Source organism: Chroicocephalus ridibundus, chromosome 11, assembly GCF_963924245.1.
Source record: "Chroicocephalus ridibundus chromosome 11, bChrRid1.1, whole genome shotgun sequence".
Lineage (NCBI taxonomy): Eukaryota > Metazoa > Chordata > Aves > Charadriiformes > Laridae > Chroicocephalus > Chroicocephalus ridibundus.
Window position 1 is genome coordinate 16,634,460 of NC_086294.1, and position 12,443 is coordinate 16,646,902.

The 12,443-nt window shown below is 48.2% G+C and overlaps 1 protein-coding gene across 2 annotated transcripts in view; it reads right to left on the reverse strand.

The window, feature by feature from the left end:
- Window positions 1–12,146, reverse strand: part of KLHL3 (kelch like family member 3) — a 55,847-nt gene extending 43,701 nt beyond the window's left edge. Inside the window, exon 1 of one of the 2 annotated variants that reach the window (XM_063349532.1) lies at window positions 12,037–12,146. In XM_063349532.1, the coding sequence (XP_063205602.1) occupies window positions 12,037–12,065 (29 nt within the window). In that variant the 5' untranslated portion in view covers window positions 12,066–12,146. Of the gene's footprint in view, window positions 1–7,148; window positions 7,349–12,036 lie in introns of those variants that run through there. The other variant, XM_063349533.1, reaches the window with a different exon arrangement.
- Window positions 12,147–12,443: the final 297 nt, after the last annotated feature.

A 12,443-nucleotide genomic window follows, 5' to 3' on the forward strand; every position in this document is an offset into this window, starting at 1 on the left:
GTCTATTAAGCGCCACTGAAACATATAGAAAGAATTATTAAACCAGACTTTCCCACCAGAACCACCAGCTATATAGGTAACGTCAAACCAGATGCACCCGGTTCTGTGCTGTGTCTAACCAGGCCAACAGGTGCCTAAGGCACATCCGCGTCCTCATTACTTTGTTTGGAGCATTGGCTCTTTACGCAGAATTGACATCAGGTCAATACCTCTACCTCCCTGCTCTGAAAGGGTGGGAAATCACTCAGAGCAAAAGGTTTCCACCTATGAAAAAAGCAGCACTGAGAGGCAGGTCCCCGTCCTGCTCACACCCACAGCTCGTCCCTCAGACCCACCAGCAGGCAAAGGCAAACAAGTCGAGCAAGGCTGTCCGTGGCGAAAGCCAACCCCAAGCGAATGGCAAACCTCGGGAGGTAACCCCATCATCCATCCAATCTCAGACCTTCTCAGAGTTTGCCTTCCAAAGGACGATCTCCCTCAGCTTCATGTCTGCCCCCTCCTCCCTGCCACTACTCTTAGTTCGGCTTGTATCACAGTCAAAAAGGCTGAATTGGGTTAAACCAATAACCTGGGCAGCTCAGCGTCCTCACCCTAATGGTGACCAGAAGATGATGTCTGAAGACGGGTACAAAGCCGGGGAAGCAAGGAGAGATCCTTCCCCAGAACAGCCCGGCAGCCTCTGCTAAGGTGTGTGTGCATGCATATATATCTATACACACGTATACACACGCACAGTGACTCTTCCTTTGAAAAACACTATTATTCACAACTTGACAGTGTGAAGCCTTTGCTGAACATTACACCCTCCCCATTGCCTGCTGCTGAGCGGTGGCTGTCACCAGCACCGTGTCCCTTGAGACCCTCGTGAAGCTTTTTGCCCCCCCAGCGGTCCCCGTTGGGTTGCACTGTCCTTCTAGAAACAAGACGCTAAACAGCAGCCAAGCTGCACGCAGCTCGAATACACGCCTGCACACCGAGCGGCCGCCAGCTTTGGGCCCGAGACAAAGGTTAATGCCAAAAACCAGCCAAGGCCAACGCCTTCGCTTTGCTGAGCAAGTGAAATATTTTCAGTCATAAGCGAAGCCACAAAGCTGAGCACAACATCCCTCAGCACACGTCCCGCATGAGGGAGACGACTTCCCAGGCTGTACTGCAGTCGTCACCCGATCAGCTTAGTGCGGCTGGGTTAAAAGGAAAAAAAAAAAAATCAGAAAGGAGAGTACCTCTTGTTAAATGTTCAGTGTTCAAGGGACTGGTACCAGGCAATGACACATCCAGCTTTTCTGTCCCCAAAGAAAGCTGGACTCGTTCTGTGCCATGTGTAGCGTTCATGGGCATGGGGCAGCAGCAGCACTCGGCTCTTCCCCACGTCCGCACGCCCCAGCGAGGGAGTCTCCTTGCTCCAGGGACATGGCCAAATTCAGCTAAGCCTCAGTGTTTTATCTATCAAAAGCCATGGTTGAGATCTCAGCCCAAGGGAAGTTTGACCACAGCTTTAAACACCCCAGCGTAAACCCTTGGTTTTCAAAACAGCTAAATCTGCCCTTGCGGCACGCCAGAGCCAAGGAGTGAAAAAACGAGGCTCTGGAACTGCAAGTGACTTCACCGAACTTTCAGTCTCCAAAGCCAAAACGCGTACAGGAAGCAAACAAAACAAACAAAAAAGAAAAAGAAAAAAAAAGAAAAAGAAAAGAAAAAGAAAGTGAAACCGAAAGGCCGCGGCAGGGACAGCTGTACCCATCGCTCTGGCAGCGGGACAGCCGGACCGCTGCGGGACGCTGCTTCGGTCATCGTCATGACAGACCTCGCGGGGTCCAAAATCAAGTGACGGACAAAAACATCGTGAGGTTTCTTTAATAAGAAAATGCACGCTGCTGAGATTTGTTTATTAGCACTCCAGTGCGGGAGACCAGATTCATTATTTTCAAACTTTTCCATTGGCAAGAGATACAGTTCAAAGGACATGGCAAGTTTCATTGAACACCAAAGTAAATGTCAGATCAACAAGCCTTCATAAAGCCTCAACTCCACCAACATTTGTCTGTGTATTTTAAAAGAAAAAACCTTGCTTCAGAATTTCTGAAAAAGATCAATCAGTTCTTCCTAAAGAGCACGAAAAGTAATTTTTTAAAAAGCATCCTAAAAAGCACCCTCAGCTTGATTAGCAGGGGTGGATTTCACATTTTGCCAAAGGCCCACCATAAGAAAATACTGCAGATTGGTTAAAAACTTGCTTTAAAAAAATCAAGATATGCTATTTAAAGTTTTTCCAAATGACTCACATAAAAAACACATTTGAAAAATTAATGGCCAAGAGCCTTTAACTCATCTTTGAGACTGACTCAGCCGCCACAGAACTGTGTTCCAGTAATGGACGGAGGATGATTTTATCTGGGAGAAGGATTTCACACCCCCGTGCACGCACTCTCAGACAACACCGACACATTTCCAATGTAAAAATGCAAGAACCTAAACCCTCCGAGCAAACGCAACCTGCCACAAAGCAAAGGCTACCCCTGAGAAGACCAAAACAGTGCATTGCATAGCCCTTTTCTGATGGTTTTTTCCCCACAACACTAAGAATTATTACACTGTTATTATATTAATGAGGCAAAGCAAAGGAGGAACAGGGTTCTCTGATCAAAGGCGCTGGCTGAGACCACCGGGATGTGCCGGAGCTTCTGCACCCCGTGACCACAGAGACTTTCCCCCCAGCACCTTCACGTTTGCCTTGCTGATGTCCTACCACACCAGCGGGACTCGCAAGCCGGCTGCCAGGAGCAATTTGTTCTGTTCCTGGGCTATCTGAGGGCATGCACCGAGCAAATGGACAAATGATTTAATTTCCCTGGGCCAGATGAACATCCTCGTTAGGGACACAGCAGGATTCTCCTAAAATAAGCAAAGAGGCTCGTACTTTCAGAGAGCGCCGAGCCCACCACCACCTCCTGCGTGGCCTTTCAACGCTGTCCCCGAGTAGAACAAATGAGCCCCGATTTGAGAGTCCCCAGTTAAACCAGAGAGGCTAATCACTACCCCGTTTACACCGTGTCCCTGCTCCCCAAGACCCCCTGGCAGGGCTCAGCCCAAGCTACCCGCGGGCTCGCAGCACAGCTCCCGCCTGAGCGGCCGCATACCAACCAACACAAAGGTATTTTAAAAACCCATAACCCGTAGCTCTGTATCAACTATAAAGTTGGGTTGCCTTAGTTACCAGCAGTAATTACAGATGTCTTTGTAGATTACGTGAAAGAATAAAAGCCTCCCTTAGAGCTAAACTGTCCCCTGGCAAGATTATTGCCATGCAGAGAGCTGGTAAACCCCAGGAACAAAACTCCCGGCTCCGCCAAAACCAATTCTACCACTGGCTTTACTGGAGACTGGAGTTCACCCTAAAGGAGAGGCAGATCTCAAACGCGCTCTCCTTTGGAGCAGAGAAGGATAAGCTTCTGCTCATGTTTCTGGGAGAACAGCTGCCGGGCTCAGCTCCTAGCCTACATGTGGACACCACGAAGGTCCTTCTCCACCAGGCTCTCACATTGGAGAGCTGATGGGACTCCCGACATGTCCAGTCCGGCCCAGCCCAACCTCATCCCGCTGTGCTGCACTTGAGGGACGGGGGTCTCTGGGAGCTGCTCTCATCTCCTGCCTGCACACCGCGGGCTGAGGTCTGCTCTCCTGGGGTGTCCCGTAACACCCCGGAGCTTCAGCCCCCCAAGGTTGGCCAAAGAGTCAATAGGGCTCAGCAACCTGCCCTCCTGCAGCACGGGCAATCCATTACCTCCGCGGGCACTTCATATGCTTGTATTAACTTCAAAGTGACATGCTAACTGTACGTTTTCGTGGCCTATGGAGCTTCTTTGTGGGATACGTTACAATCATCACTGTAAAATGTTCGTCTTCAGTTTCTGACAGGTTTGACATAGCTCTGATCTAAAAATGTGATAGATACCCAATGGCAGTTACCAGCCTTCAAAACCTAAATGCCTCTACTAAGATAAACGGAGACCAAAATATTAATTTAGTCTTAGCAAAATGAAAAATCGTTTCACCTTAACTGCAGTAATTTTCTGTTTAGAATCAATGGCCAAAACCATGGAGCAAATATGTTATGCTCAATAGTTTTATTTCTCCAGTCACGCAGCCACAGTAAGATGTCAGTGTAATGGCATATTCATAAAAATCCCAAATTCTGAATTTTTCTTTAGGTATATACAAAGGTAGCAGAGAAATGTGAGTGAGGGAATCCAAATACGTAGACAGATTTTGAGACGATTTCAGAGAAACACATTATCATTAAAACATATGGGAGGCAGCATAATGGAAAGGATTATATTATTTTTTGTAGCAATATTATTTTCCTATTTTGTTGATTTTTTTCCATCAACATGGAGACATTAGCTTAGGAAAAAAACCAACACCACACAATTGGTATGCAACAGATCCCCAGAAGGATATTCATATCAAAGACGACCTCAGGGGAAAAGCAGAGCTCAGGAACTGCTGAGAAGAAAAGTCTTTGCTGACAGCAATAGAAACGACACAAAATAACTCAAATATGACAATACCATTTGCTTTCAAAGGTAAATATTGTATTTCTCCAACAAATACTTTGAAGAGACTACTCCCAAAGATAAAGTTACAAACGTTTTAATTCTTTAACCAAGAAAATCAACATTCCAGGGTTGTTCTCCTGTTCAAACTCAAACACATCTTGCAAATTCAGAACCAGAGTACCATGCCTTATGTAATTTCTCCATAAAATGCAAGTCCCTATCAGCACACTACAAGAAAATCAGGATTCTGAACTAATTTGTTGCCAAATGCGAACATTTCAGGTTAAATCCCCCTTGCCTCTGGCTGCTTCTGCCCACGTGCAACGCCATGGGCACATGATACCACCGAACAACTCGGATGTGCAAGTTATCAGGATATTGGAGTCCGGGCAGGCTTGGGACCAGAGTGAGAGGTGATGCGAGCACCAATAACGTGTTCCTCACTGACTACAAAAGTGAAAAAAAAAAAAAAAAAAAAAAAAAAAGCAGTAACATGAAAAACCAGAGGGAATTCTGCTGTCATGAAAGTCACAGAGTGTAAAATTTGAGGGCTGGTCTGCATGACACAGATCTGAGTTGAAATGCGGGGCAAAAGTACAAAAATGAGAACACAACCAGCCCACGGTGCTCGCCCACCGAGGTCGTTTTTCAACACCTCCTTCCAGGACTTGCTCAGAGCAGGCAAAGCAGCCTCGGCACAGTCCCACACGACGTGCCCTTTCGAGGCGGAGAGCAGGGGAATATTTCCAGCTTCCCTTGCCAAGAGTCAAACCCCATATCGTTACTGCCCGCAACCAGTTCAGGATCGCCTTCCTCTTCCCAAAAACTAGACATACAAGCAACAATTAGGGTAATCATTCCCCACTTCCAGAGGCAGAGAACATGCTGATGGGGACGGTCCTTCACGTCCTAAAAACAGATGGTCTGGAAAAAATGGGTAAGGCAAAACAGTCCAGGTACTTTTCCGGTGACTTTTTCACCGCTGTATTCCCAGCAAAAGGCCTCCAGTCAAAATGAGACTATTGTCGGTAACTGTAAAAAAAGGTAATAAGTAATAGTGCCAAGGATGATCCCAGCCTGAGGTATCAAAACATCTCTGCTCCACTTCCTCAAACACTAGACTCATTTATATATCCATATAAAGAAAAAAAAAGAAGGCAAACCCATTCCACGGACTATCATCTAGCACGACAAGCTAAGATTTCATGCCACTTGAAATTAATTAATATCTGGATTAATATCCAGAGGTGGCCATTGACACCCTTACGGGAAGCACAAGCCCTACATTGTAATTTAAAGAGAGATGTGGCAGGCTGAAAGCTTTGTTTTGCACATTAAATACACAAACAATTGCAACCTTTGAGTCTCATAAGGATAGAAAGCTGCCCTTTGGAGCTTAGAAAGCAATTCCCACTGGCTGCTGACAGTGTTTCCCTGCCACAGAGAGAAAATTTCCAGAATTTGGGGGCTGATCCCAGCTTAATTTTCTGATATATCATATTTAAAGAAAACTTCTGTCAAGGCCTGACAATTACGACCAGCAGGTCAAGCCCCCCTCTCTGTTCCCCCACCCCCTGCAAGGTCACCAGCACAAAAGGAAGCACTCAGCTCCTCCTGTTTTTTAAAAAAAAATACAAAAAAAAACGCCACCAAAACAGCTTAATGTTTAGTTTGAAGCAGTACAAGTGAGTGAAAGGCACCCCGACAGCAGGGAGGAAGAACGAAGGCAGAGTCGAAACACTGAACATCCCTCTGGCATCTACGAAGTCCCTGCGCAGCAATATCCTCTTTTATGTATTCAGTGGACATTAGGTCGGCTCTGCGAGCACTTCAGCACACAGGTTTTGGAGCAAAATAACTGCCTTGCAGGAAATAAAGTATATCTGGCCCAACTACCGTGCCAGGGAGACACGGGATCCCCTCCTGCCCCCTGTAACACCCGTGCGGTGCACAGCTTCCACGTACACAGACAGGTAAATTGAGCCCTGAAGGCTTCACAGACGTTAGAGATTTGAATTCATTACTCAAAAAAAAGCTGCAAATATCAGCGGGTAAGCTGCTGGAGGCTCAAGACACAAGCAAGGCAGACACAAGCCCAGCGTTTGAGGAGGCACATCTCGTTGACGGAGTGACCCTGCAGCAACACCGGCCCACCTTTCTGCCCCACACGCGGTGCCAGAAAACACCCACCGGGGCAGCCAGCCTCCCTTACCTCGCTCTTCAGATCTAAACCACATCCTGACTGAAAAACCGCTCCGTGCCTTCGGTGTGGGCACCCGGGGCCAAGCCGCCTGTCACCATGACATTGCAACATCTAGTAATAACCCTGGCAGGCGCTCCTCGCAGAAGGTATTTCTGCAGGCGGGTGGGAACTGGGGGGGAATCGGGGGGGAATCCCCCAAACCGTGTCCCGCATGCCTGTGCACAGCCCCGGCGAGCTCCCGGGGTGGGGGGGGGAGAAACACGGCATCCCCATCCCCGAGGCGCTGCATCCCGCATCCCGCCGAGCATCCCCCGCCACCCGTCCCTCCGGGCACCCCCCGACCCGCCGCGCTGCCGGGGTGGACACAAAGGCTCGGCGGCGGTCCCTACCTCTCCTCCTCCATCGTGGGGGGCGGCGGGGGCCGGGGCGGGCGGCGGGGCAGGCTCAGCGCCCCGGGCCCGGCATGGCTGCGAGCGGCCGCCCCCGCCCCGGGCCGCTTCCTGCGGGAGCGGAGCGCTGCGTCCCCGCCGCGCCCCGCCGCAGCGACTGCCGCCGCAGCCCGCACCGCCGCCGCCTCCTCCTCCTCCTCCTCCTCGCAGCCTCCTCCCCCGGCGAGCTTGCGAGCGTCTCTGGGCAACGGCAGCTGTGGAGGGCGGCCCCGCCGCGCCGCCCGGCCCCCGCCGCCGCCTCCGGGTAGCGCCGCTGGCACGGCCCCCGCTCACCGCAGCGGGGAACGAAACGGGTCAATGGACCGCCCCGAGCCGTCCTGACGCGGCGGGGGGGGGGGAGCGATGGTGGAGAGCGGGAACGCACCGGGCAGCAAGACAGCAGAGAGCTGGAACCCACGGGGAGCAGCTCTCATCTCCCCAGCATCCGTCCATCCCTCCATCCCTCTCTCCCCTCCATCCTTCCATCCATCCACTGCTGATCTTAGTCCTCAGATCGGTGCCGTTGCCTCCACAGCTCAAGAGTCGGCTGCTGGGGAGATGGCCGATGAGCCGAGTGGCCCATAACTACTTTAATCCGTGCAATCTATAGCCTAAAGGAAAGTTTTAGAGGGTTGAAAATCCCCGGTACCAACCATGAGGCCAAGCCTGCGCACAGGGCAGCGGCAGGAGAGGGCTGGCGGTGCTCAGACCTGCTGACGAGGGAGAGGGTCCCAGCGCCCCTAGGTCTCCCCACACCATCCACAGAAAGCAAGCTCTAGCCCCAATTTATAAAAATCTTGCTGCTCTTCTGTGCAATCTGCCAGGCCAAATACATGCTGCGTAGGCAACACGGATCCTTCTAAACTGCAGGTGATATTTAGCCTGAAGCACTGGATTAAATCACATTTGCCATTTTTGTTCCAGTTGATACACATGCAGAGACCTTTACTTAAATCTATTTCCCCCCCGCTTATTTTATTAAAAGATTTTCTCAACCTCATTCTGCAACAATGAGGCCCTAGAGGTCAATTATAATAAAGACAAGAAACATTTACTTTCTTCATTACTTTTCCATTCACAAGATGTTCTTGTGCAAAGAGATACGTAGAAGTATCAAGAGATTTCTCCTGCAAGATACCATTCCATCGCTTTTGTAAGTAAAACTACCTCAAACCATGTCCTCCTCCTTACTAACCTACGTTTCACATATCTTTTAAAATATATCAGCAATTATGACTGAACAGATGGTATTGTGCCTTCCACATGAGGGTTTCAAAAGCTTGTTGAGAATCGCAACTAGTCATCACCCCCATTCTTCAGATAAGAAAACTTAACACACCTGGAAGGACTTTATCAACGTCACATGGGGACAGAGAGTCAAGGGTCCTGCTGTTTAAACACCATTTGGCAGCCTCCCCATAAACAAAAGAAATACAAATAAAGCCATGAAGTCAAACCACACAGGATTCGGGCAAAATTCCTGCATTTTCCCTTTGAGAATCCTGTTAAACTATCAGTTTAACACATCCGTTACTCACGAGTGTCCATTCAGTCTTACACTCTTGATGCACAACACGCAAAACAAGTTCAAACCAGAGAAAAAGTAACTATCTAAAAATAGTACAATTTAGCTAGAAAACAAGGGCTGGAGCTTGTTTCCACTGAGCAAGTCCCTCAGTAATCACAGGAAGTCCAGATACAAGAGCAGGTCCTCAAAATGCTGCAAAGTACCCATGTATTTTTATTAACGTATATTTTTTAAATAATAAAATATCAGGCTTTCACCATAAAAAAAAAAAATCTACATCTCACTTCAGTCCACCCAGGAACTAGGCACCGAGGTTGAATCAACGCAGCAACACCTTCTTACGCGCTTTGCCCCACCAGCACGCGTACCGCTGGACTCTACAAATGCTGATAGCAACCACGGGAAGGTACATCCCAGCGACAGACAAGAGCAAACCAGTGAGTAGTCCTTGCTGGAATGGGACAGAGGCATGTTCCAGTAATCAGAGGCTATCTTTATAGCAGCCTTGCAAAATAATTGTGGCTGGGTAACAACCCCAAGACAAAAATTTCTTGCGTGTTTGTAAGTGCAAAGATTGATATCTTGAAAGAGCAGGCAGGTTAAAAGGAATTAGTAACACCCGATGGGTGGAATTTTTCCAGCCTCTTTCAAAAATTCCTAGTCCCGAGTAGCCCTAAATTCCTCCTACATCTCATCTACCTTTGATCACCTAACCGATGCTCAGAGCAGAAGGGTCTGCAGAACGCCCGTTCCAACCGGCACCACCATTCCCTGGCCCCAAAACCTTTCCAGATTCCTGTGACAGTCTTCAGATCTACAGTGAAAGACCAAACCCCCCAGCTCTAACGAGCTGCAGTGAGAGAAGAGATCAAAGCATTGCCAGTGTCCCTACGACAGCTAGGAATTTCTTCGGTAAAAATGCCAGGAAGGGAGGGAATAAAAACAAGCCCGCCAATCTGATCCCAGACTCTCTCCTGGCCCAAACTCTGGTGGCTGGTTTCACCCTGAGGTTGTAAGTAAAGCACAGCGAGTGCTTCCGAGAATTTAATGCTGTGAAGAGCATCAATATGCCCAGACAACTCCCTGTCAATCTCCACAGCTTCAGCAGAAGCCAGAAGGGGCCCCTTCCCCAAAACCCAGCACAGGATCGTCCAGTTCAAATACTGCCCGGCCAGGAACCCCTCACTCCTCTGCATATACCCATTTCCAGATATATACCAATATACAGGTTCCAGAGATCCATGTCATCAACAATTCGCTATCTTTAGCAGCTCTCCCTTTTAGTTGTATAATCCCCTCCACTAAATTATTCATTGTCTTTCTTAAAAAACTATGGGTTCTGCATTGAAGAGCTGTGAAAGTTACACATAAAACACTGCATTCATGGAAGTTTCCAAGGCTGCACCTTCTCAGCCTAAGTTATTTTTCATTCTGGTTTTTAAACAATATATAGTCTCAATTTTATAATCAAACTTTATCTCTCTCTCTCTCTATATATATATATATAAAAAAATATATATATCTGAGTGAACAACCTGATCTAACCCTGAAGCTGGTCCTGCTTTGAGGGAATGTTTGAACTGGATCACCTCCAGAAATCCCTTCCAATTAAAATTATGCTGTCATTCTAATTAAGTAAATATTCATTTAGATAGATCCGTATTGAGACCGTACATTTTCTGGGAAAAGCTCCACTAAGAAAACAAATACGAGATAAACAGTGAAAGGTATCGACTGAACTCGATGTCTCAGTATCTCAGTGGCTAACCGAAGTCACTTGGAGGTGGTACTTGGGTATGGCACTGGCTCCCAGTGGACCTGGAGCACTTGGCAGAGAAGTCCTGAAGGTACCTGCTGCCCAACCACTGCTAGAATTGAGAGCACGCCATATTGCTTTCACGTAACAAAACCAAAACGGCAGCTAAAATTTAGCTACTACAGGAACTCACAGGGATCCAAGTTACCACGGGGCTCAAAAGGAAGCTCTAGGAGACCACCTAGGTAGGGACCTTCCCAGAGCTGGAATCAGTGATGTTTTGGCAGCTGAAGCTTAAGAGGTAGGAGACTCCCGCTGAAGCGCTGTTTTCTGAAGCATGTGATCCGTAGAGGAGAGGGCGCTGGAGCACCCACCCCAGCGCTCTGCCCCCACCAGGATCCTGCTCCCCAGGCGGAGATGCTGCAAAAGCCATCAGCATCTCCAGCCTCTGGGACTGTTGCCCTCTGCTGGTAGATGTCCCACTTTCACGCTCCTGTCTGCCGCTGGCCAGCAAAACTGGGGTTTATGAAATATATTTTCCTTTAATCTTTAACATCAATCACCTTTCCTATAAAAACAGTAGGTTTACTCCAATAGTTTCATGGTAGCATTATCACCTTCAGAATAACCACCCCCGGCCATCTTCACCCCCAGGCTGTGACTTTTGGGGCGTAGTAAGCCATTCTATTGCTCCCCCTCCACAGCAGTAACACATCAGCTAAAAGTGTTCTTCCTGCTCCTCCTCTTGCTCTTTCCTATAGCATAAGCAATTGCTGTCACCTGCAGCCAGCTGTGTCAGAAGTGCGGACTTCCTGCCCCGTAGTCATATTGCCTATTTATCAGAAACCTGCTGGAAGATTTTCAGATAGATTTTTATGGTTTAGAATTGAGAGCTCAAAAGGAAAACTTAACATTCAGGAAGAAAGCTGTAAAAACAACTGTTGTGGGCACCAGAACAAAGGCAAAGGCCAGTATTCAGATGCCTAAATACTACTAAGTCCCTCTGCCTCGCGAGTCCGTAGTTTTGACTCCCATTTCTGCACCTACCGAAGCGTACAGTTCTCGCTACAGGCTGAACACACGGATTTGAGAAAAAGTTTAGGCTATTGTCCAAAATGTGGGATTTTTTCCCCCAAAATCTTTGCCCAAGTGTTAAGATATCATTTTAATGGGATTGCCTTTATAATATATCCCTTAAGGCCTCCACTACTACCTTCTATACTAAGGGGAAAATACCCGTATGCTTCATAAAGGTGTTGCGTGACTTAAATGATATTTGTATACGGTAACTCCGAGAGACGAGCAAAACCAAACCTATTCTCATTCAGGATCTCGCCAGCCCAACCCAAGTCTCTTCACTACTACTCCTTGTAGACTCGTTGCCTTGCTCTCGAAATTTTTTTTTAAACACTTCATTTTTTGCTCTTTGCAAAAGCCAAGAAACAGAGTCCACCACCCTACCACGGTAACACAACATGCTGCAACATTAACACGAATGAATAAATCCCACAGTGGCCACACACAAGAATTTAGGCAAGGTTGTTTCCGCAGGCACATTATTTTACCTGAACAGAAAAGCCATCTGGTGCAGCATGTCTTCCTCGCAGATAACGGACTGTCGGGCATTATCCTGCTTGGTATTTTCTGGGCAAACCCCTTTTTCTGCTCAATCTCCATAGCATATTCAGAGTGGGAACTGTACGTCAGGGGCTCAGCTCGGGTTTCTGTTCACTTACTGGATGTTTGCGGTGTGCTTTTCAGGGCTCAGCTTTCCCGTCCTCACTCTCCGCGCAGAAGCTCACCCTGGGAGGGAGAAAGAAAACACGCTTTGAGACGGCCTTCGAGAGCGTGTGGCACCCGCTTGTTGCAACGCTTTTGGCCTAGAGCAGCACCGGCAATAAAACAAGCCCAGCTCTTCCTTCCCAAGGGGATGTTTCCCAACTCCCTCTCAGCTGACTCCCCAGTACACAGA